Source organism: Lepisosteus platostomus, chromosome 3 (genome assembly GCF_059453375.1).
Source record: "Lepisosteus platostomus isolate fLepPlt1 chromosome 3, fLepPlt1.hap1, whole genome shotgun sequence".
Taxonomy (NCBI): Eukaryota; Metazoa; Chordata; class Actinopteri; order Semionotiformes; family Lepisosteidae; genus Lepisosteus; species Lepisosteus platostomus.
Window position 1 is genome coordinate 45,592,237 of NC_142613.1, and position 27,230 is coordinate 45,619,466.

The following is a 27,230-nucleotide window of genomic DNA, read 5'->3' on the forward strand; positions in this document are numbered from 1 at the left end:
GTCAAAGCGAGCAAAAATTTTCAGTTAGATGTTAATGGTTTACACTTCAGAGCAAGATGAATATCAAACTCATTGTGTGTTGTGGCTCAAATTTGATTAAAGCATGCCATAAATCATTAAAATATTAAACACATTCATGACTTACTATTTGTTTGATAGCATAATTACAAGGCCCGTATTACCATGCTCAAAAATCTCCTGTTGAAGTAATAAAAAACTAAAAAAAGTTTCAGTGAACTCAATGGTAGTTTTGTTACTGAAGTTGAAATTTGCAGGAAGTGTTTTTACATGTCCTGTGGTGAATCTATTTCACCCTCATCAAATAGGGGCTGGGGCACCATTATTGGATTGAGAATTACGTGGTGCGTGTGTTTATGAGACTGATACAGTAACAATTTCACAGTTATTATTGGATGGTTGTTCATAATTATTTCTTGAAAAGCTCAAGATTTTTCTCTTTAAAGTAATGAAATCTAACTTAGCAGTTACATATTAATAATATAATGTTAAATCAAAAGTCATGCAGTACTAAAGAAGACCAGTTTGTGTTTTGCAGTATTAATTTAATTAAAAAAGTAGATTGTATTATATTTAATCACAGTGTTAATGCAGTTGATTTCAAACACAACCATCATTAAACCTGACTGAACTTGAGGATATTAAACTCGTTTGAGAAAATTATGGTTCAGAGGAAGGTTAAGTAGTATTTTTGTCATAGGTGCAGTTTGTGGAGAAATCTCAATGCTAATATTCATTCACAGTATCAGGTTTGTACCAAATAGAATTTCTGTGTTAAAGAACAATGTTTATTGATGAAGGTTTTTAACAGTAGCTGATTTCACCTACCAAAAGTATAAGAGTTTCAGTATCTTAATACATTCTGCTTTAATGTTTTCCACGTACTTGACATTTGGTAGCAAACCTTTGCTACTGACATCTTCAGATTTAAGATGCCCTTTTTATAGAGCATACTACACTATCTTAGAATCTGGGACTAGAAAGTCAACAATAAACTTTGAACTTGTATTTTATTTCTTACCATTAAACTTGGAAAATGCATTATATACTGTACATATTGGATGATATTTAGGAAAGATGACATTTGAAGCATAATCACATTTCCACCATTATTCTTCATTTACCCCACTGGGACTGAAAAGGTAATTTAATAATGTTAACAGATGCACATTACAGGACTATAATTTATAAACTGTTATTTAATCATTCTGGAATTTACCCATAGGGTGCTATTAATATTCTCTTTATTTTAGGCACTTATAGCTAACTGCAAAGAATACATATTAAAATATTAATTTGTAATACTCTGTAGATGGCATTTCTTCTATGGAAGGCCCACAGTTTTTATCCATGTATCATAACACCATCACACAAAAATAATAATAAACACATGGTGTTTAAATATTCCTTAAGGACTTTAAACTTTGTTTGTTGCAGAGTGTACAGTATATGAAGTATATGGTAAACAGGTATGGTAAATGAAAAGAGACCACTAGGTCTCTGACAGTAAAAACAGAATTGAATGTCATTAGTTGTCCCTGGTTTAGTTCATTTAAGCATTTCTCAGGGGTGCTGTCTCCACTCACAAACATCTTTATTAATCCTACATATTTGTAATTAATCTGTCCTTTTTTTTTAAACCAATAAGAGCTTTTAGGCAAACTTTCTAGAAAGGTATGTGAAGGAAATCTGTACACATAAGATAAAGAAATAGAAACAGTTCTCTTTTCTTTCCCTTCCCACTTGGGTTTATGAACTGAGTTCCTTATATACTGCAGATATGAGAATAACTTGCATACAAAAGCACTGTATCTAAGCTTGTAAATGCTGATACACCCATTTTATTGTGTGTTTTATATTGGTAATTGAAAATAGTATGATAACCTTTGTATTGTACATTTTTGGATTTTTCTTTGTTCCCCACTGGCAACTATTATATCCTAAAAGCCTTGCAAACTGTTAAATAAAAACAACCATTCCTAAACATTTTTAATCTTGTAATAAAGTCCGCTGAAAAGCACCTTAAAAAGTTTAATTAAAAATGGCCTTAACAAAAAAGCTTATTGTGGTACAATAATTCATTTTTGTGAAAATAACAGGACAGAATGAACAGAAAAGCAGAACAGAGAAAAATAACAAATAGCTCTTTATGAAACATGCAAAGATTCAAAACTATAACCTGTTGACATCAAAGCAAGTCTGCAATGGAAGTGTGTATGTATTTTCATCGACTATTCAGATGCACTGCTTGTTAAAATCTTTGAGGACAGGAAATGCCAAAGAGCAAAGTCTTTTTGCCTCCCAAAATGACACAATTCAACACATGAAGGATTTTGCTGCAGTTAGCTTATGAAAAATGCTGATTACAGTTGGTGTGCTGCATATATGATCTGTATTGTGTCAGAATAATATTTTATGCATTGAGAATTAAATGAGCCAGTGGTATGATGATTTTGGCTTAATGAGATTTAATCTGAAAAAAAAAATCAAATGACAATTAAAGATTTGCCTTTAATCCAACCCATTTGTATAGAAAATGATAGACCCTGACTTACTTTGCAATGCATTTTGAATTTAACAGGCTGATAAATAAATGAATTCCATGTTACTTAATTAAAACTACCCAAGGGAACATCTATACTGTACAATATGTAAATGTTTAGCAAAATGTCTTTCATGAAAAAAGCATAATTGTGCCTGGAAAGTCTGAATTTATTTGATCAACAGTCAGCAATGTTCTGAGTATTTTAAACTGTTACTAAGTGTTATTTCTAGTGTTGCAGCATATCTTGTTATTGTAATGATGACTAACTTCATTGTGCATCTCCATAAAGATTGTCCTTGATGACTGCAGTCTTTCTCTGACTTTAATTAGTGTGTTTTCAAATTCTGAATAGACCATGTAGGCTCTTAGAAAAGCAAAAGCTGTCAAAGCTCAATAATCTGTGTATTAAGGCTCTGACACTTGAATCGGGAAGTTAAGCCTGCAATGTACCCTATTTTTCAGCTGTTTGAGCTGCTGGGACCTGACGGGTTTGAACTAATTGAGAAGCTGCTGCAGTGCAGGTCTAGTATTGTGGGATCCTTTCTTGCTGTACCACCTGACATGAAGTGCAACTACCTTCAAGGTAAGCAGCATGACAAACATCAGCATTCATCCATTGAAAAGATCACGTGCTCTTTAAAAAAAAAAGTGCAAGTATTAGAAGGTGATTGTCTTAATTTTATGAACAAATTCATGTTTTCTCCCACACATTTATTGATACAAGTATTGCAGGTGAGTTTTGTTTCACGAGGACTCATGATCATCTTTTCAACCTATATTGATTTACTTTTTCACATTCTTAAAGCTATATACACACCTCTTCCTCTGGATTATGATTTCTCCGTCAGTGGTTGTCTTTAGTCGAAGTGTCAGGACAACCCTGGCCTGGGAAGTGTTCTTGAAACTTCTAGGAAATTCTCAGAAGCCTGAAACTTCTCAGACTGTGCATTTTAGATCTGTTACACATTGCGTCTCATCCGCTTCAGCACTTATTCCAGAATATTGCTGTGCTCATTTACGTTGGAATGTGCTTCATGCTGTTTTTCATAATATTCCTTTTTATAACGGAAAACTGTGCATTACTATATTCATTTTTATGCCATGTTCTTTTTTTGTTTGACATATTTCTGATGATTTTGCGCAATCTGTTGGGTATACACATGGTGTATATACTGTATTTGTGGTATAGGAGAGCTTTATCCCAGTACAAATGTTTTTTTTTTTATCTGCGGACATTTAATGAATGAATCTCCCATGAATAAGAACTAGGTGTTATGTACATACATATATGGCACATCAAAGTACTTGGCACTATTTATTCATGTATCATTTTCGGAAAAAATGAATGTTCAGATGTTGTCATTTAAAATGATTGAACATTGATGGCTGACTTTTGAGATCAATCAAAATCACAAAACCAAGATCAGGTCACCTCGTGATCACCAAGGTTTGACTCATCATCATGCTTTGTCTTTGTGATTGAAGTTGCCCAGCCAGTTCTACTGCATCAGAAAAACCATGTCTCAGCAAATCCCGTATTGGCAGTTCAGTTGTGAGAAGCAGAACAAAAAGTAAATATGAGCAGGTCTGAGGTGCAGTGCTCAACACTGTTTATCAACGTGATGGTGAATGAGGTGGTGTGAGCAACATCTCAGGGGGAGACACCAGAATGGGCGCCAGATTTGCTTTTGTGATAAATCAAGATTTTGTGGAGGTCACCCTGTTAAAGGGCAGTGAGTGTGGCACAGATGTATAGAATGAGAAATTGTCTGCAACAGATCGATTGATGGGGTGGTCCAAATCTGATTGGTTGTGGTCTGGTCAAGAGCTCCTAGTTGCTACAAAACTCAGCTTTGAGGGATTCATGGCAGCCCGACGACACAATGCTAAATTAGTCTAGTCCTGGAACCTTAATTGCTGCCCTTTCTGCTGGCTCACATTTATATGGCGGCAGTCCAGCAGGGCGCCGCCTGTCTTCACATGTACAATGGCTTTCTTTCAAGTTGAGAATATAACAGTTTTTTTCCTGTTCACCAGTTTTGATATTCATTGAATGTGGAGTCAGTTAGGATTACAAGTATCACCTAGAGCAGTAGACCTATACCTAGACCTTAGGGCTCAGAGACCAGTAAACAGGCCCATGCTTACTGAGGCTCCAGAGAAGAAGGGTACTGAATCCCAAAAGTCAGAATTTATAAGTTGGTACAAGGCATGCACTGCAGATGTACTGCTTGCATGGCCTCTGTTGGTACTGTTAAAAGTGGTGAAATTCACATTAGTCCCCTGTTGAGCACCCCTGATGATGACAAATTGTAATAAGCTTAGTGAAAGTACCAATCTCATGTCAATGCAAATTTGTTGCAGTTCTATGTGTTAAATTTATTTTGATGCTTGGTATGTTACTGCTTGTAGTACAAAACAAGAATAAATTAAATTTATTGTTGAGGACTAGACTCTGTCTCACAGCAACATCAGCTGTTTGAAAGTTCTGTCTCGTACTTGTTTTCTACATTATTGTCAAATGGTTCAATATGTTGAAAGACCATTAACAAAACCTGGTCTATTAGGTTCAGTTCAATTCTTCATTATTTCACCAATAGAAAACCTATTGAAATTTGCAACTCATTCTAAAAGGTCCAGGAAGATGCCATTAGCACATGTTCATTCCCTGTTACAGCTTTAATAGAAATAATAGTAATAGTAACGTGTGGAATAAAGATATTAAGTTTTAACATTTGGGCAATTAGGAAACAAAATATGTGGAAGTTCCATAGCTTGGTGTTGATTACAAGACTTTTTTGTCACTTGGTGGCTAGTTTTATTGCAGCTAGAGTTCCCCTGATGAAGGCCTTTTTTATTTTTTCCTACTTGGAAATTATCTAATTGAAGATTTAACTTCACATGTGAGCAAAACAGTGAAAAGACCCATACCTGTATATTTCTACAAAGGATGTAAAAAAAATATTTTTTGTGTTGCATTATTCTCTACCGCTTAAAATGTCAAAGGTGTTCAAATATCAGTGGTTAAAGTTTTTAAAAAAAATCCAAAATGGGAACGTAATGTTACTGTTGCAGTGCAACCTGAATTGCAATCTGATTGTCCATGATTGATAAATATAAAGATAATCGCATTTGGTTGCTGTCATTTAAGAAAGATGTTATTTTGCTATGACTGCCAGTGGTGAATGATTTCATTCTTATTAGAAATGTTTTTGTATACTTGCTGGCTCCATGTTCTAAAATAATTTTTTTTAAAAATGTTCTCATGGAAAAATCCATGTCAGACCGCAAATTTTGACCTTTCCAAATTTCGATTTACAGTTTAACTGTGGGCACTCCCAATGCAGACTTGTTGATGCAGATACATTCAATGAGCCTGAAAAATTATCAAAAGAAGATGGTACTATTGGCTGGGGTTTTAACATAAGGAAAAGACAAGCCATCTAGAAAGTGAATGCTGCTCCTATTACTTTGTTGTAGTTGGAGTTGAGAAAATGCACTTACTGTCAGTCAAGTATGCAGAGAAGAGCCAGTGAATTTGAACAGAGATGGTTACATTCATTACTCCCACCTAATGCTAAATTTAAAAGCATTGCAAATCCTGCAGCGTGTTTTGCATGTTGCATACAAACAAAAGATTCAGCTCTTAAATATGATTCTGTATGAGTAGCTTCATAATGGGAAAAGAGAGCTTAAAAACTAAATGGAAAGATCCATCTTTCTTTGAAATCTCAAATTTCAGCCAGTGGTTGCTATTTTTGAGTAATTCATAATTTAGTCTTCAGTTAGGCTAAAGGGTTTGCAAGTCTTGTATATTGAATAATGCAAACATTCCTATCTATTGGCTTTTAAATTTGTCCATCAATATTTATTATTGGCTGTATGGAATGAGCTTTTTGGATTTAAGAGTCATGGGCTTACACTATGTGTGTAGGTTTAGAAAGCATTCAAATTCTAAAACCAGGAGTCAACCCAGTAAGGAAATGAACTTCCATTCACACCAGTGCAAGACTGCAAATGAAAGTGTGAAATTATAAATTAGACTTTGTGCAAAAAGTTGAACTATGTGGCCTTTGCAACATGCAATTACATCTTAGAAATGTTACACGTTGGAACAGTTAAGATGGCAATTCTTGATCTGTTGTGATTTCTTTGTTTTTTTGTCTTTCATTAGTTTATACTCTTGTGCAACAGTTTACAAGTATCTTGAAATATCTAAAGCTAAAATATGTGGGAAAGACATGTTACTTTGTTAACATTATGTGGAGTGTAAGATTAAAAATGGACACCAAATTATATATCTAGTTTTTAATATCTAGCAGATATTCCTGCTTGAAATCAATAACTAATAAATTAACAAAAAATGAAATACTTAATAATACTTGAAATTGAAAAAATATGAAAGGAGTGAAATAGGAAAGTAGTGAAGATAATTAGCAATGTATTTATTGTTTAGTTTTTATTTTGTATTTCTACTGAATTGTAACAAGCAACACCTTGGTACAGGAAAAATGACAAACAGATGATTTGTCCTGTCTTTTGTTTCTTGGTGTCTACATGGGAGAGTCAGGCAGATGTGCCACTTAAAAGTTTCTGTTTAGGACCTTATTGTGTCAACTAGTGGTAATATTCCCTTACCATTACATCAGGCAGTGTTGGCCCTGCTTCCAACAACTTCTGACTGGACAGCTATTGCAGTACTGTTACTTTATCTGGCTATGTAGTGCAGTTACAATAAGAAAGACAAAAAAAACAATATTAAAATTCATCCAGTCCATTCTCTAATTGCTTTATCTAATTCAGGATCACAGGGGCACTGGAGACTATCCTGACAAGATACAAGACAGGTTACGCCCTGGATGGGACTCCAGCCCATCGCAGGGCAGACGCACACAGACATGCTCAAACTCACACCATCACCATTTTTTTACAGAAGCCAACTAACCCACCAGTAGGTCTTTGGACTGTGGGAGAAAATTAGGTTTCCTCCGGGTGCTCCAAGTGAACACACTTAAGCGAGGGAGAACATAAAAACTCCACACAGGTAGCACCACAGGAATTTACCCAGGGCTCTGTAAGACAATTTTAAACCATGCTGAAAGGAAAAGAAAGGAAAAACGTTTCGGCTGTGGAGCCTTCTTCAGGTGTGAGCAACCCTGTTACCTGTTCCTTTGCAGCCTACGCATGCTGACGCAGCTACCGAATCAAACAATTCTAAACACTGTGTTTCCGTGCCGCCCCTATTAACATGAATGGATAAATATTTGAGCAGGTTCAAGCCTGGGTTGTACTACCCAAACACTGTGATTCTCCGAGTGTTGGTGCACAGTTGGCCCAGGGCAGGGTGAGAATAGCTGGCACAGTGGCCCCTCTGGCCTCCTGAGTGTGGGTGAGGGTTATGCCTTTCTTCCAGTGGGCACTGAACCTCTTGTATATGGTCAGTGACGTGTTCAAAGAAGAGTGGGTGGGTTGGGAACAAAAGCCCGTTCCTATCAGCTTTGTGCCATCAGTATGTTAGAGGCTTGACTAAGACACTGTTACAGCATCAGCACCCAGGTGATACAGTTTGTACTGCTTCAGATGGAGCTTCCTTAGCCACTGTTGACATTCGTTTGATGAGCCCTGTGGACAGCAAATGTTACTCAGAATGATGAATTTATTTCTGTTCAGTGACGTCGGTACACCTGCTACAAAAAAGAGGGTCATTTTCCTGAAGATAGCTTTGTAAATTTCTTGCTGTTATAAGTGCTAATTTTCTTGTGATGCCCAATGCATTGTTCCTCTGCTTGATGAATTTTTAAGCCACTCTAACCTTGTTAGATTTCCAGCAGGAATGTAACTTTGTATGATGTGCATAGTGTGTGCAAATTGGATACTTTGATTTCTTATTTTGAAAATAGTAGTGCTGCACATTTGTTCATGTGTTAGGAATGCAGACTATTACTAAATATCTGTATGTGTTTTCTGTGAATACAAAGGGCCAGAACTGCCTGATAAGTGATAGTTTACCACTGGATAATAGAATAATTGACTAAATTGAACCTTGATTTACCACATCCACATGGTGTGTAACATTCTAATGTGGTTATTGTTACATTCTTTTCATGGCAAAGAATAGCATTTCAAACTGCTGTTTGAAGTGGAATAATATCAATGCTTCTTTTATCCCTTTCAGTTCATCTTGCAGTGTAACTGTTCCCTGTAAAGAATCACCTTCAAATTACAAATATTGATTTAATAGAGGGTCCATTATGACATGGAACCACAATAAGAATAATTGGGCTTAAAACTAATTAAATATATTTTGTATATATTCAGACTATCCTTCGTAGTAACACAGGTAATTTAGTTATTTATTGTTTTGTGAAATGATTGATGACCTATAAACCTTTGGAACACGTTTTTCAAAATATTGTAGTTCAAGCTCTACCATGATAGCTATGTAATAAAATCCATATATTAACATATAGTCCTTCTGAGCTCTTGTGAAAGTGCTCTTCACCTTTTGCAGTCTCATATAAGTGTAAGATCTTAATATGAAACAAAATGTATTGTAAATTTTAATTTGCCTTTTTTCATGCCTTTATAGTATTGCTTGATATGCACTGTTTATTTACAACAAATTATATGACTTCTAATGACAATTAGTTGCCCCAAAATATGTGAATACTTATGCAAACTGTTTTTTTTGTTTTATATTTAATTAATTTAAGAGGATCTGGAGAACTTTGTTTTTCACTTTGAAATTGTAGGGTGTTTTCTGTCAATCAGAAAATCTCAATTAAATACATTATTATTCCATATTGTAACACAGAAAACATAAAAAGTCCGAGGGAGGTGAATACTTTTGATAGCCACTGTAGTATATGGTTATTGGCTGTTCAGAACTGATTTAACTTTTTTCAGGGAAAAATTGAAAGTTATTGTATAGGAACAGTTGACTGCTGAAGAGATGTTAAAGTAATACAATGCATAAAACATAAAGTTTTTGCAAATGAGAGATAGCCATTCAGCTCATCTAGCTCATATGGAATCTTATCCAGCTGCTTCTTGAAAGAAGTAATGTATTGGATTTGACAACATGAGTTGGTGGTTTGTACCAGACTTACACTAGTACATAACAGATTTGTGATGAAAAAGCTGTGCCCTCTATTCTTCCTCATCAAAGAACTGCGGAACGCACCCCACATTACACTTGACCATTTATCCTATAAAAATGCCCTTTCCAGGTTGCTTTAGTGAAGAGGTTATATCGTTTAGGATTTTTAACTTGAGTCTTATGAACAAAGTTAAATGTTTATTTTTAAATGTTTTAAACATCCTGGCTCAAAAGTTTGTTTCAGGAAAAGCTGAAACAAAAAACACTTTTACTAATTATTTGGGACATCTTGCTTTCCAGATCCTGTCTAATGTCAGGAATATTATAAGGCTAAATCAAAGAAGAGAAAAAACGAGCTACTTTACGCTCAGAAAGCTCACCTGTCAGACAGCATTAAGATTAGTTACCTAGACAACCACAGAAGAGGTCAGATATATGACTAATGTTGATAATCTGCAGAATTTCCTTTGCTCAGGGTAAAAAGTATGTTTTCATGTTTTCAGGTATGGTGTTCAAAACTAGTGTGATTTATTTTGTTTAGTATTGCATTTGTAATTTTTCTGTTAAGTGTATAAAGAGTGAAATGGATTACTGTTTTATGCAAGAAGAACTCTCACTTCTGGCTGTTTGATCTGGTTAAAGGGAAAACTCTTCATACATTACTTTTAAGAATGAGTTTGTTAGGAAGCTGCATAATTACTGTATTTTAATTGCCATGCTCCTGCTTTACATTTTTTGTACACTAAGATAAGAAGCTGAAATGGCAATGTGAAAAGTTTATCTTTGTAAATTTGATTTTTCAGGTTTTTCAGTTATCCTAAGAGGTAAAAAACACTACAGCTGTCTTTGTATTATGTTTTTTTTGACACAGAAAATAAGTTAAGCTGACAGAAATGAATTTCAAAGGGTATCATTTTTGACAACATAAAAGTGCCAGCGTTGATTTTTGTTTAAGTATGCAGTAGTTTTCAGTGGACTTGAGTTTTAGGGACTAATAATAGAAGTCTTTAAAGACCTAAACAAAAGAGGACAGCAACTGATAAACCAAAGAAAACTAAAAATGTTCATTGCAAAAAAAAAAGGAATATCTTGTAGATGCAGTGCTTCTGATGGGTGAAAAAATATTTTTCTTTGGATTAATTTTATTCCTAATTCCTGGTTTTAAGAAGACATTGCAAGGTATATGTGATCTTTACAGAAAATATGCAAACTGGAAGATTGTTTAAAATTTTGCAGTGTGATTTCTATAAATGAGTGGAAAAGGTTGTAGATTTAGTGAAGTTTTCATTATTATTACTGTTTAGTAAGGAACACTCTTGTCTAAAAAATGATGCACAGTGGTTATGAGACCAGTTACACATAAGAATGTCAGAGAACTAGGATGAAAAAAGTGAACTGAATTCACTAAACCTGTCATGTGAACAACAATGAATACCTCTGAACAGATCATACCTTTTTCTTCTTACCTCTAGCAGTGACGTTACTGTTTTGTGGCATTGAATCATCAAGATATATAAATATATAGAAACTGTTCTGTATGTCACTGACATCAGTTTGTTTTGGTTTTATGATGTTTAGTTTTTTATCTTTTAAGGTGCAAATAATTAAGCATTTTTGTTGTCTGCTTTGTTGTCTGCTAGGTAGTGGCTGAAGACTAAACAATACTGGGCAAGCCCTTGGCAGATGATGTTTAATGTATAGAAGTGCAGTATTTTGTATTCCTGTAGCAAAAACCTGGGAAATGCTGAGCTAGAAAATGCTACTTATGAAAGAATAGTTGGCTGATTATGGTGACACACCATTTACATCTTCTAGACAGTGGTGTATCAAATAATGCAAATAAATAGTTTATGTAGTCATAATCATAGAATTTAAATCAAAGGATAGAGATATTATATTAAAATGTGTAATGCATTAGCTAGGCATTGTGCAGAATATCATATAAAAGTTTTGCCACTACATTATAGAAAATATATGCTGCTCTGGAATCAGTTGAGCAAAGAGCAACCAGATAAATTCTGGGGTTTAAGGGAATACCCTTAACTGAAGGAACTAAACCTTTTTAGATCTGAACGAGAAGATTGCAAACGAACTTGATTCAAGTACTGTATAACTTTGAAGTTTCTGCTAATGGCAAATTCTCAAATATCGGATTGAATACCATACGGAGGAAACAGAGTATGATTATGTGGCTCACAAAACAAGTATTTCTGTAGTATGTTTGTTATAACCAACAACTGTTTCAGAAATATAATTAGTTTAGTCAAATGAAAATGAGTACTGAATCTTGTAAAAACATGGGTTTTGCCCTGTAATTCAAGTTATTGCATGTGACAATAAATACATTATACTTTAGATCATTGCTATGATATTCCGCTGTATTAAAATTAACTTTTTCTTTCTTTGTACACCACATTTTCTTTACTTTTTCACATCTTGTTTTTATTGCTATTATACTTTTATTAAAGCAATAACAGAGAAAAAGTGAATCAACTGTACTCTCTCCCTTCCCACTCAAACAATTCACTCTTCTGTTCTTGCAGTATTCTCTGCCTTATAATTTCCTCTTAGGGCAGGGGTTCACAACCGTTTTTAAATTAAGACCGCTTTTAACACACTCCAAAACATGCGGCCCCCTTTTCCCTGCACAAATGCACCTCCCCACACAAACACCAACTTATAGTATTAGCAACGTATTTTTAAGACTACCTCTCACAATAACAATAATGTTTAGTGGTTTTTTTTCCTTACATGAAATACAAATCAACATTTAAGGGGTCTTACCCCAGTTCCACTGCCGAGAATCACTTTTAATGGGATCCTTGACTTTGGCTATTCTTTGATAACGTTGGAATATTTTGTTTCAGATTGATGAGTGCTGATCGAAAATCACTGTGAACATCGTCTGTTGTGTGCATTTGTTTTGATGGACACAAGTGAACTAAATGCAGTCTGCTAAATATGTTATTGTAAATGGCCAGTATCAACCACAGAGCAATGCTTGGCCCTTTCACAAGCCAACATCACAAGTATCCCTTCTCCTGGAAGAATCTCCTTGCAAGAGAATTAACCTGGAGACCTGTAAGCTCATCTTCACATGAGAGGTATTCGATATGACTCTTCTTTTACAAAGAAAAGGGTCCAAAACCCACACATCTCTTGCAAACCCCGTATATCTGGTAATCAAGATTTAAATTCCTGTTGAAGTGCCCTTATGTGACCGGTAAACTCACTGATTAAGGCAGCAGGTATATTGCCTTGTTTTGACAGGAACTGTAATTGTTGAAGCTCCCTGTCTCTAGTTTGCAAACTGTACTCAGGATTTGAGCAAACGCCTCTGTTGTTCCCTTGTACAGCAGGATCTTGGTCTCAGAGCCAGAACACATTTATATTGGACTCATTGTACAACTTGAATATGTATGCCAGCTATTCAGTTTTGATAACTACAGAGACTGATGCAGGTCCGATGACATATTGTAGATTTGCAAGAAAAAATGCTGCATAAGTTGGTGCCTGATTTTACTCTCTTTCTGTGCAGCCTGCGAATAGGTGAATTTGGCCTGTAAAGGTGGAAAAACAAATCACTAAAAACGTTGTGCAAATAGACAAAATCACAAGCATAGAACATAGAGAGAATATCAAGGTTTTACTGTATCCAGAAGCCTCAAAGGCATTGACAGTCAACCCAGCAAAATGCCTCAAAATGCACAGTGAAGCAGGAACCAGGCAAAAGATGTGAAAGCTGGGAAAAGAAACGAGACTTAAAAATGAGACAAGGAGGCACATTTTTCCTGTTTACAAAAGTGTCAGACATTGTTGACACAATGTGAAATAATAACTGTGTCTATACAAAGTGGCATGGTGTATTGGAATATTAGTAGTGCTTCAGTTTGTATCACAGAACTATAGTTCTATACGAAGAGGTACTTTGCCTTCAGTCCATATAAATCTTTCCATTACTGCAGTCATACAGACAATTAAAAAAAATAGAAAAAAAGAAACACACGTGGCACAAGTGTGATTGTGTTTTCCTTCTGTTGAGGTTATAAACTTGCCAGTAGCTTTAATGAGGTGCAGAAGGTAGCTGCTGGGAGAGGCTGTTTTTCCTGTTGCAGTTCTCTGAAGGTTTTAGCCTTTCAATACAGGAATGTAAAGTGAAAAATAATTTCTTGTATCCCTTTAGAGGCATTCTTTTCCTGACAGACGTTTTCACCAGTACATGGATATTTTTTAAGTTTGTTCTTATTTGTGAGTACATTTTATGTAGTAGGAAATAATCCTGTTAAATTGTGACAGATTGAAGAAGAGGATAACTGAAACTTAAAATTTCTAAACCACTCAAATGGTTACAACTGGGTGACAATTTTATACGTAGAGCATGAAACAAACTATATAGTCATAGTCTCCCTGTTGTTGACAACGAGTTAACACACATTTAATTGTAGCATCCATCATGTTGGTCAAAGGATCGAGAGTTCTCTAAAGACTGTTGGCAAATGTTCTTTGACCTCCTCAAGTTGGGTTTGGCTGTAAAAGAATCAACAAAAACAAAAAATCTGCCACCTTCCACTATTGAGCTCAGTATTAAGAAATTGAAGGCTACTGGTATAGTAGTAGACCTGCCAGGTTGGGGACACAAGTGTATCTTAGCACCATTAGCTGTAAAACAGGAGTTTCGGGAGACATTTTTAAATCCAATGGCAGCAGCTGGAGATCTTCAACACAAACTAGCATCTTCAGGATATAAAGCATTCGTGGATGGGTAGCAAGGAAAAACCCTCTTTTGAGAGTGAACTATAAAAAGACAACACTTGAATTTGACATTAAGAATCATATACGATGATCAGGTGATATGAATATTGAGCTTGGACATGCTTCAACTTTGTTTGCCATTTCTTGCTTTTTGGTATTGAATATTTTATCATCTTTTCAGTTCCAAAGTTGTGGTTAGGGAGGAAAAAATGTTTACTGGATCAAATCTTGTTTATTTAACACATGTTAAAATGAATATAATGAATATTTGATTTTGATATTTATTGACAGTAATTTGTAACAGGTATGCCACATGTGTTTCATTAGCAAATTTGATATGTAAACACTTGATAGAAGTGTTTTAATAAATTAATCAAGAAATATTGTTCACTTAGTTCTATCTGAATTAATTCCTCTCTTGAGTTATTCCTTTAGTAATATGATACTAAGTTGGTCAAGCTTATGGGCTGAAAGTTATCATCTTTTTCTAACTGTAATACATGTGTAATGATCTTTCTATTGTAAGATTTTTGCTTAACAACCTCCCTATTTCAGTTGGGCCCTTCATGCTTGGAAGATTAGCCTCCAGTGACATATCCAACCATTGTGAGGATTTGGCATGTCAAATTTTTTAAAAGTACCATAAGACAAGGAAATGACAGAACAGCTGTTTTTCTAAGTTAAAACTTAGAATTCAGAACTTTAAAATTTTGTATTTTTCTTTTGCAATAAAACACTAAGGCACTATCTCAGCTGGAGACTGAAAACGTCTTTAAGCTTACTGATAACATATAGATTTTTAAGATGAAGCAGTCAACTGTGGTTGTAGTTAGTGAATTGTTTGAGAGTTAAATGAAGATACTCATTTAACTACTAGAAGATACTCAAGGCATTTTGAATTTTAAAATATTACAGTGACTGTCACATTTTTTTTGTAAGATGGGAGAAATAGCAGAGATACTTGGAGGGCGCATGTGGCTCAGATAACAAGAAAATTTGTATGGTGACGGGGCCCTGAGCCCACTGGGGGAAGACTTGGTTCAACTGCAGAGATTTTGACTTAAACTCTACAGGGATTTTCATATTGACAGATTTGGTATAATGCAAACCTCTTCTGGAAAGCATGTTGTTTGATTATTGCTTGTGTTGTACCACATAGTTTTCTCTAGTTATACTGTAAAATGTGTAAAGTATTTCACTATAATATTTGGGCTAGGGTAATTTTTAACAAGGACTGAGCAAATATACCTAAAAGATCAAGAAGGAAAATAATTTTGACAGTGGTTCCTGAAACGGTTGTGTTCAGAAAATACTCTTTGAAGTTCTGAGCGTAAAGGAAAAAAATCTCTTGAGAGTTTTTTTTTGTTCAAAGATGCAGTTAAACCAGCTGGAGATGTGCTTATTACCTCAGCTATTGACTAGAAGATTGTAAATATTTCAAAAGTTCAGCCACTTAATATTGTTGGTGAGATTGGTGTAAAGATAACTGCTTTTGTGTTGCCTGTTCAGGATTGTATTGGTTTTAGTCTAGAATACAAGTATCTACTGCTAGTAAAATATTTTTTAGGCATTTTGAAAAATGTAGATGGAGTAAAAAATTAAAATATTGATGACTTATGTCTTGACAAAAGAATGCCAAATCTGTTTATTTGCTATCGATTTAATGTTTTGTTCATTGTACTACACTTAATCTAGTATGAAATTGTTTTGTACCTATCAAATTAATAGCCTGATAACAAAAGTCTGGCCGTTACTCAACACTGTATGATTTCATATGCTGTTTTCAGTTTCTTCAGGACAACCTTGCTTATTATGATTAAAATAAAAGTCACATATGTTGCCATTACAAGTGTAGAAATTAGCTAATGTCTTTCACAGGCATTTCAGTTCTGTTTCATGGGTATTTTGTTATTTCATGTTTTGTACATCTATTGTAAAATGTGAGAGCTAGAAGATTCTTCTAGCTGGTGGATTTTGCAGATATTAAAAGGATCCTGATGACTGCTTTAAAAATAAGGCATTCCATTTGTTGCTAAGGTGTAACTGTCAACCCAAGTTCATATCCCAAAAAGACATTAACTGGCAGCTGTTAAATTATTGGCAAGGTTCTGAAATAGCACAGCCTTTCAGCTGTACTATTTGCTGCTGTGAAAATTGCAGATAATTAACATTTTCTGTTTAAACACAGGACATGACTGCAGCAGAGATTATGCTGTCCAATGCAGCAGCCCATCGTGCTAGTGTTGTATTACTTAACCCTCGGCAGAGTCGGTGTCAGTGCGATTAGGGATTAGAAATCCATCAGTTTTTCTTCTTTTTATGGTTCAAAAAAGGTCCTTCCTTTCCTGTGGATTACCTCTGAAAGGCAAAGCAGTGTCAGCAGAGATTATGTTTCTTAATAAAACTAAGATATATAGGCCAGTGTATTTAAAAAAATCACATTTGCAAAATAATGTCTCATGTCTTCTTTTAAAATGAATGGGGCATACCTGAAAGCTATAAAAATTTGCAAACATTTTGTCATATTCCATGTATATAAAAACACTTCTATTTGTTACTCTACATGTGCCTAGAGTGTCCAGTCTTGTGGAACATGATGATGTTATTTGTGAGAGATTTCTTTGTAAATGCTTTATTTCTTACCTGTAAAACCTGTTTCGATATTACAGAAACTCAGTCCTTTTTAAAACAATCAGACAAGAAGATGCATGTACAGTATAATGCCACACTATTACAGATACAGTATGTCTTGGCTAGTATGTTTTTTGTTTCATCAACATCTTGATCAAACATTCAAAGCTGGTATAACGAACCACTGCATATCACAACACAAACACTTAAATTCCAACAAAGTTATACTATAACGATAGTTAGCTATAACGGAGTTTTATGAATTAACTTGGACAATTAATTCATTGTAGCTATAACCACGAGGTGATTCTTATATGGCTATTAAAAAATCAATTGATCAGGAACACTCAGCGACGCACACACACGGATTCAAATACACAAGATACATAAATTGTGCATATAAAACATAAAGCAGTCTACCTGGATACAAATGGCAGATCTTACTGTGAGGGGTTATCAAAATGCAAGGTATATAATCACGAAGAGATGCAACACACAAAGAGATACAAAACAAAGAATACACTTCAGTATACTATTCGGCTATACTATCGTTAATCAGTCTCATGAATATGAATTCTACATTAGCTCCTCAAAAGTAAATACATTACTCATGAATTAAATTGATATCAACTTGTGTTGAGGTAACAATTGAATTCTCGAGATGCAATGTATCCAGATATGGATTTGTATTTCCCTGCATGGACACTAAAGACCAGCTGGCAGGCTGCGTCCAATCGCAGAGGCGTTCAATATTTGTCCTACGGCCGGTTCTGGCTCGGTGCCAACCAATCCTGGTGCGACTCAGGAGTCAGACGAAGGAAAGGGGGTGGGGGAGATTTCTGCTGTGGCGACGTGCCCGGCAGTGTCTCTCTCAGGGACCTACTGGTAGTCCGGCTGAGTAGTAGAAAGTCTCTATGCACAGAGGGTGACCGCGGGTCTGAGCAAGTCGCTCTTTAGTGGAGGAAGAAACTTGGTTTGCTTCCGGCATAGCTTTGCTGCTGAATAAAACTTATTCAGATTGTCGACAAGAGTCCACCGTATACTCCGGTGATCAAGCGAAGTGTCCAAGTTGGCATTGGCTACTGATTTACGTACGGGCATTCCCTGGGCTGACACTTTGCTGAAACAAGGTTCCAGTCCCTATACAGACAACACTGGCCGTCATGTGATTGTCTCTGAGGGTTTGAAAATGGCCAGAGAAGCAAAGTTTCTGAGCTGTGCAGTGTCTTTTAAACAGGACCAAGATAGGTGATGATTGGTTGAGAGTTTAGCGGGCATTTGAGACCCACGTGGGGTTACCACGCCCTGCAGGTTATTGATTGGTCAGTCACTTCTAGGGATGAGTAACAGTGACCTCTGACATCTAGGACTGTAGTCCAGATGTTCCCAAGAATCTCACAGACAGACAGGCACCAGGAATGGCCATTGTTCATGATAGCCAGGCATGGCTGGGCGCATCCCCATTTGGGAGCTGCACCTTAATGTGAGATAAAACACTTTAAATCAGAAACTGCATGAATAGCTTCTCTGTGGCTGCACCACAGAGATGAGGTAGAGAGATGGGGCCTCCTTTAGGAAAGCACAGCAACACTTAATTCACACTTATTAATTACCATTGCCACTTCAACGAATACCAAACTATTACCCGTCACTCGTCAACACAGTTGAAATTTCTACTCATTTTGCTTCTGTATTTACAGGTGTGCAGATCGTTGTGTTGTATTGCTGTTACTATTGTTCTTTTATATAATCTTCTCAGAACCTCAAATTTTCAAGTTTTGGATTTATTGAATACTTGACTATTATTGTATCTTTTATTGAGAAATAAATAATATGCATTTCATTTTTATTAATTATATATTTAATTTATAAAGCACCTTTCCAAGTCTGACGATGCTGTACATGGTGATTAAGAAAAGAAGTACAAAAAAAAGTAAAAGAAAAAAATAAACTAGAACATACAGGTTTATATAGACTATGGGCTATCAGACATAGGCCCTGATATTTTATCTTTAGCAATCCTTTAAACAACTAAAAGTAAATTCAAAATTAGTAACCACCGATTTTTTGGGGTGGGGGTGTGGGGTTACCATGTGTTGCTGAAGCTGGTGCAGGGTCTCTATAAAGACTTAAGAACCCCTGCTTTAGAATGTTCCACAATTCGTTCTTTGTCTTAAGCAATGGTACTCTCTGTGGATAATTCCAGTCTGAGTTGACGCAGTCTGTATTCATATTCATATTTCATATCTTTTTAGCATATCCATTTTGGTTTGTAGTGTACTTGTTTTACACTGCTTCTTCATTACACCGTATCACTTTCCACATCAGATGTATGCTTGGCATGGCCATGGTGACAGTAAATTCATGTGCAAAAATAAAACCTGTAAGCTACCAAGAACCCACTGTCTATTGCAGTAAAGGCTGAGTGTGTTCTTCTACCAAACAGCTACATTACTCAGCAGTAAATAGTTTTGATTTACGTGCGTTACATAAATAATTATATTCATATTCATGAATATAATTCATTATATTAATTTTTTCATTTATTTGTATTGTACTTTTCTTGTATTTTTCTTTATTCATGATGCACAATGTCCTGGGTTTGGAAAGTCGCTTTATAAATAAAAGTGATTATCGTTATTATTCATCCATCCATGACTGCTTCAACCAATTCACGGTTGTGGGGGAGCCAAAGCCTGTCTTATCCATCTTACAACAGGTGCAAGGCAAGGTAAATGATTATATGCGATTTGGTAAGATTTTTAAATGGGGTTTCTTTGTAAGTCTGAGTATATGTAAGTCATGTTCTACCTAACATGGTGCCCGTACTTGTGTTCTAGAACCTCGGAGAGAAACTTAGGTTGAAGGTTTAGGGGAACTGTAAACCAGAAATATCAGCAGAGGTCAAGATTTTGTGTTAAACAAATGAAGACTTCAGTGGATGTAATAATCAGTACTCAGGCTCCACCCTGAACATATGGATTGGCCAGTTTAACCATATCAAATAGGAGTAACAGCATTCAACAGCAAACAGTCATTTGGTAGGAATCGTGCTTTAGTAGACAAAAGAAATCTGCGGTCTGATCAGTAAAAAGAATCAGAGCCGTATTATTTCACCATTGAGTATTAAGGAGAGAAAATACAGATGAGATTCTTCACAAAGAAAGCTTGGATTTAGGTACTGTGCTTGTTGCAATTTTGGGGACACAGTGCAGACAGTAATGTTCAATACCATGAGACATGATAGCACTACTATTGCAGGTAGATGTAATATGATAGATTAAACTACAAATGTGCTGTATTGTCAAGCTAAAAAGGTCACATTGAAAAGAATGACATCCCTCCTGAGAAGAATAAAATGTTGTTCTTCTTCAGGGTTGTTTTGTATTCTTTAGTCCTGGTATCCTAGTTGAAACTGAGGTGTAGACAGATGATGTTAATGGAATCTGCAATACAAAGTATGCAGCAACTCAAAGGTCAGCTGCCATATCATCCTGCAACACACAACTGGCAACCCATTGAAGCTACCTGAATGGGAGAGCAAAGGTTGCTGCTGGAAGGGGTGTTATAGGGGCCAGTAGGGGGTGACCACCCTGCTGCCTGTGTGGGTTCTAATGCCCCAGTATAGTGACGGGGACACTGAGACGTAAAACTACTCTCTGTGGTCATCGAAAATCCCATGACGCTTCTCGAAAAGAGTAGGGGTGTTAACCAGGCATCCTTTTCAAATTTCCCACTGTCCTTTACTAATCATGGCCTCCTAAAAATCCCCGTCTATGAATTGGCTTCATCACTCTGTTCTCTTCCCCACTAATAGCTGATGTGTGGTGAGCGTACTGGTGCACTATGACTGCCGTTACATCATCAAGGTGGGTTCTACACATTGGTTTTGGTGAAGGGGAGTCCCCATTACATGTATAGCGCTTTGAGTGTAGTATCCAGAAAAGTGCTATATAAGTGAAAGGAATTATTATTATGACTTTTCATATATAGCATTTCCATTATCAGAATTAGGTGATGGTGTAGAATCTCTATAAAAATATTATAGATAATAATAATATTCTTGTTCTACTTCTTCTTGACCTTTACCTTCACTAAATGAATGAGCACTTAAAAATCTGTGTTCTTCATTGCTTACCAGCCTTTAGCAGAACATTTGCGATATGAGCCGAGGGCAACAAATGCAGGCACAAGTAGGCCAGGGAACCTGCAGTTGCTGGAGAGGTTCTCCTTGACATGATCAAATCCAGAGGAGGACGGTATTGCTGTTGACTGATACATTTCACCAATGTGTGTTATAAAATACATTATTTTTGCAAGATGTTCTTTTCATTCTTGTGCTCTAGGTTTAGTTTATTTTATTTTTATGAAAAGTATTACATTGTATATTGTTCAATATCTAATCATACTTCAGAGTAAAAGGTATAATGTGACTATATAGTTGTAAAGTAATATATTTGGAACTAAATAATAGTGGAGGACATTGCATTTGAAAATACATTTAAATTTAGATTACAGATGCATAGTGACAGAGGGAGAAAATGGAGGACCTTTATTTGCATTTAATCAGTTACTTATATTGACAAAGCACTTGGCTAAAGATGGCAATTAAATTTACCCTGTGCATATTGAGCTGGGTATTTTCTGTGCTCCAAATAAAAAATAACCATCAAATTAGGAGGAAGATGGTGGATCATAATAACAAGGTCGAAACCAAATCTTAAAATAACAATGAAATGTATTACTTTTAAAGGCTGCCTATTGGTAGGCATACAATCTCCAGAATATTTTCCCTTGGCCATAGATGTAGACACCAGAGCATACTGTTATTATGAAACCACGAGCTATTGTCAGATTCCTGTGCTATGTTTTTCTTTTTTTTCCCTCTAAAAATTGCAGACTCTTTATCTATTCACACCTGCATCAGCTAGTCAGTGTCATTAAAAATGTCTACACATCCTTTCCAAAGAAACACACAACAGCCTGTTGATCTTGCAGGGAAGTATTAATCCTGGTCTTATAGACACGTCCCCATCTTGTTAGTTTACAGACATCCTTCAGTTATGATTGCACATTAGTTGAGCGCACTTTTCAAAGCAAGACCATGATGGGAAGACTTGCAGTGCCTATAGAAAGTCTACACACTCTTTCCAGAGTAACACATTATATGGCTAAACAGCCTACAATTAAGACACATTAAATCCTAAAGGTGAAAACATATTTAAACATTGTAACACACAATCTCCAAGTGAAAAACAAATGTTCAAAAATTCTGAAAATGAATTACAAATTAAAATGTAGAGAAATTGGTTGGATAATTGTTTACAGAGTTATGTACTGGAAGCACATTTTGCATGATTTGCAGCCATACTTCTATTTGGTTCCCTTCAGCCCTGACCAGTGGCCCAGTCCCTGCTGTAGAGAAACACCCCCATAACAGAATGTTGTCTCCACCAAGCTTTAAAATAGGGATGGCGTTCTATGGGTGATGTGCTATATCAGGTTTTCATCAGACCACAAAACATTTTCCACATGGCTTCCGAATATCCGTGTGTGTGTTTTGCATACCTTAACCGAGACTCAATGTGGACTTAATGAGTAAGTGGCGTTCTTCTTGCCACCTCCCTGGTCTTATGGTGATCTTGGGATATTGTTCTGAAATGTACACACTGATTTGACAAAAAGGCCTGCAAGTTCTTTAAAGTTGCCATTGGATTCTTGGTGGCCTCTCTGATCAGTCTCTTGCTCGTTCATACATTTTGGAGGGATGATCTGATCTAGATCTCTTTACTTTGAGATGGACTGCCCAGCCAAGGAGTTCTACAAGAACAGCTGATTTTACTCTGAAATCATCAGAATAACTGCAGCTGAACAGAGGATTTACATGCATCCAACCCATTTTTCTAGGTTTTCATTTGTAATTACTTTTCTGAATGTTTGTACATTTGTCACTTGGCGGTTGTGTATTACAATGTGTAAGTAAAGGTGAAAAAATTGATTGAATGTTTCTTGATTTGACCACATAATGTGTTACTTTGGAAAGGGTGTGTAGACTTTCTGTAGGCACTGCAAGTCTTTCCATGATGGTTCTACATTGAAAAGTCCACTCAATTGCTATGTGACCACAGCTGAAGGACGACTGTAAACTAATGAAACTCAGATGGGGTGTGTCTATAAGAGCAAGCAAGAGTATTCATACTTATCAAGCCAGGATGTCAGTCATGGGTTAGATTAAGGATGGAGAAGATATAAGATTAGGTCTTCCATTTAATATGCAATAAAATGAGCAGCAGACCTGGCACAGCAGTGTGAGTAAAGGCCAGTGTCTATGGATTAATGTGTCTGCCTAACTAATGCTGAGACATGAGTGGCTGGGCCAAAGTACTGAGAGAGGGGAAATGAGTAACAGTTCTAGGGGAAATTGGGAGTCTAGAAAGACCTATCAAGTTTAAAGGGGCAGCCTGTTTTGTAGGGAGAGAATAGTGAGTTTTGTAGTAAGTGAAGTCTTTGGTGTGTGAGTTCAATGTGAGTTAGTGTGTGTATCAGAGAAGAGGTGTAGTAGAGGGCCCTCCCCTTGGCAATACAAGGAATAAGGTGGAGAAAAGGGTCTATCTGGCTGCTGACATCTGGTCATAGGCATGGGGTGGTGACAGTGTGAGCTATGTGAGAAGAATGTGAGGTCTTGGCAGGGGGAATATGTGCCAGAAACTGTTTCTGTGAATTTTAGTGTAAAGACAGCATGCAAGAGAGTTCTGCCAGAAGCTTATGTGAAGTATTGTGTGAATGGTAATCCAGAGAGCAGGAGTGTGGTGGAGGGGCCCTCACGTGGTCAACACCAGGTATTGGGCGGGAAGAAGGATCTATCTGGCTGCAGGTCTCGTGAATAATTGTGAATTAAAGGAAGTGGTGGCTGGGCATGAGCAAGGTGTGCCTGAGACGTGAGAATGAAGAGTGGGGAGGCTCAGAGAATGGTGTGTGATGTTGAGGAGCGGGATACTGTGGGAGAGATGCATGTGACATTGTGGAGTAGGAGGCTTCGTGTATGAGGTAGCAGAGTAGCAGCCGCGGTTGTGGCCTGCTGGTGTACAGGATAGAACCGGAAGAAGGTGAGATTTGTTGAACCCGGGTAACAACAAGCAAAGGGCTCAGCGTTGTGAATTGACCTCGGGGTCATCTCAAAGGATGTCTTGAAAGAACTGAGATGTGTAGGTGAGCCAAGAACTCAGAACGTAGTGTTGTCCTGACAACAGCACTTCTTTCAGAGGAGGGTGCGTATAAGCTGGGGAAAAAAGAAAGTTGCCAGGTGTGTCAGGCACTGTTGTCCCTTGGCAATCAAAGATTGTCAACTCTTGCAGTTCAGTTTTTCAGTTGCAGTATCTGTAGTTGTGAATGTTGATTTTATTTGATAAAAATGTTTTTTTAAATACTTTGCTAGAAAAGACAATGCTGAGACTTTTTTGTTTTATGAATTAGAATTACAGTGTGATATTTGCTTGTTCAGACTGCTGTTTTAATTAAGTGTATATTTGTGATAATGTATCATCTTCAATCTTTAGCTGTTTTCTTCTTATTTTGATTTAATGTTTCTTTTTCCAAAAGAAAAGGCACTATATAAAATTAAAGTTTAGTAAAATAATTGTCAAGGGGTGATGGTCACTTTGTTTTTGTGATTGTGATTGAAGTACTAATTTTTCTTGGTAAAAAATAGTAAATATAGTTTTATGTGTTAGTTTGTAAGTATACAGTATTTTATAAGTAAATGTTCATATTCAGCTTTTTTCCTCCATCTCACTGCCAGGAAAACAAAGAATCCTCATCCTCTGCTTGCTTGCTTTTCATTTCTAATAATAGGGGGCAAGTTATCTGATATTTTAAATTGATAACAGAGGATTATTTTGCCTTTGGGGCCCCCCTGCACCTTCAATATTTTATCCAGTCTGGGGATCCCACTGAGGATGAGGTGTGGAATACTGATTGCATTGAGGTTTTATTTTGTGACAGCCAGGGGGAAGGGAGTTTGTCCGTCCCATAGCAGAGATGGAATAAAAATCACCCAGATGAAAGGCCTGCACACAATAATCTGATCTCATTTACTTCAAGTGCAATTCTATTTTTTACTGAACTGTCTTGATACTGGGCTGAGATGTTGGGTTAAGTGTTGTGGTATTCTTCTGACAAATAACCTGTGACCTGCAATTTGTAGAGAGAAGATATTTCTTCATTTTCACAATTTGTAGCTCTAAACTTTCTGCGGTATTTTATACCTTAGAGCTGTGAGGGACACGGCTGTATATTTCAGTTTCACATGATTTTATTTGAGGTACTAATTATAGAAGAATACAAAGCCCGTCTGTGCTGAGATAGATGAAATATAGTTTATAGGTTTATACAGAACCTATGGTCGTACAACATAGGCAACATGATGACTGGTGTAAATGTTGAACAAGTTAGCATCTCTTGGTGACTTAGATGATGACGTTCCTAATGTGGAACGCTGACTATATTTATAGAATTGTAATGCTTCTGTTTTGATTATAGATTTGTTTTATTTTTTGATGAAATAACTTGTTTTTGATTTATATAATAAAGTATTTGGAATGAGCTCTGCGTACTGGTAGGTACCCTGCTCTCTACCATATACAGTGGATGAGGAATATTCATGCTTTCCTCTAGACTTGCGTCCTTGTCGCAACTGTCTTTGTTTTGTAACCTCGGTCTTACTCCCTGTACTGGAGAATTAGCATCGTTAGAAGGAGAAACATGGCTGTAATTGGAGATCTTAGTTACGGTATACAGTAGCCCAGACTTGATCTGAATTATTGTGTCTGATCCGTGCTTTGAATGAGCATTTTTACTGGTTGAGCCACTCTAAAGCTCTTCCATAAATTAGTCATTTAAACATTTCAAATGCCTGCGTTGGAATTCTTAAAGTGTTTCCTAACCTGTTAACAGATTCAGATAACAGCTGTCTTGTCATTACCAGAAGAGATTGTTTTCTATTTGTGATAGTTTTATACAGATGCCAATAATTATTGCTACAATAATGTATGTAAACTTAGTCGTTTTTCACATTTCACACCTGCTTGTTCTGTATAATTAATTCACCTTCATTTGACCAATGATTTAAAAAATATTTTTCAGAAAATCACAGGTTTACAGTAAGGCCTTATACCTGAATATGACAAGAAATCAAAGCTAGTATCTAGTACTTACATTTTATTTAATATATTTTTACTTTAAATTAAACAATTGAATTTATTATTGAATATATTGCATTTATTGCAGTTAATGAATTATGATTATTTATCTTTATAATTATGAATCTGTTACCTTGTGATTTGTGTTTGATGCTCTTCAATACAAAAATGATTGATTTGTATTTGTAAATATTTCTGTAATGTTTTCATGATGAAAGGTTTGATGGCAAATATTGCTTAATTCATTTGAGTGCTTATATAACCCTGTTCTTCTACAAAGTTTGGTTTTTGAGGATGAAAAGAAAATTCATGGAATTGTTATTAAATACAAAAACTTATTCTGGAATTAATGGAGTGAGGATTAGCATTCCAATTGTAAAAGACAAGAAAGAATGCATTTGCATAGCATGAAATGATCAAAAATCTAGTTAACTTTCTTGATTTTCTGGAATATCAAAGAAAATTGAAGAAAACAGAACTTTGTAGTATTAATGAGAAAGGTGGCTATTTTTTCCATGCTGTTTCAATCAAAATATATTTATTTTAAGAAAAAACATTTTTGCAAATATTTGGATAAGAATTTAATAGTGGCTATCCGGGTCTTGTTGTGTGCGATATGGAACCTCATGAAGTCCATCTTTTCAGATTCTTCCCGCAAAACTGGAGAGACCACCAAGCCCATCTATGGCTGTCAAGTTACAATCCAGTCTGAACAAGAAAAGCAGCTGATGAAACAATGCCGTCGTGAAGAGAAACGGATCGCTAAGAGAGAAAAACGAGGAGAGGATCCTGAATCTTCAGGCATACTGCTGCACTTTGACCCTAAGGAGCTCAGGTTACAAAGGTAATATCATAATCTGTGCTGTTCCTTTACTCAGTTTATAATTCATTAGCAAGTGCTGCACTGTCTTACATATTATATGTCAATACATTTTCAAGTTAAAGTTAATAAAATTAAAAAGGAGATGCCTATTCGACTTCAAGTCAC

At 36.0% G+C, this 27,230-nt stretch overlaps 1 protein-coding gene across 4 annotated transcripts in view; it reads left to right on the forward strand.

Moving 5' to 3' along the window:
* The window catches only part of ascc3 (activating signal cointegrator 1 complex subunit 3), a 375,545-nt gene that overhangs the window by 16,005 nt on the left and 332,310 nt on the right, over positions 1-27,230 (forward strand). For all 4 annotated transcript variants that reach the window (XM_088625716.1, XM_088625717.1, XM_088625718.1 and 1 more), the window contains exons 5-6: positions 3,026-3,146; positions 26,888-27,086. In XM_088625716.1, coding sequence (XP_088481842.1) covers positions 3,026-3,146; positions 26,888-27,086 — 320 coding nt within the window. The remainder of the gene's footprint in view (positions 1-3,025; positions 3,147-26,887; positions 27,087-27,230) is intronic.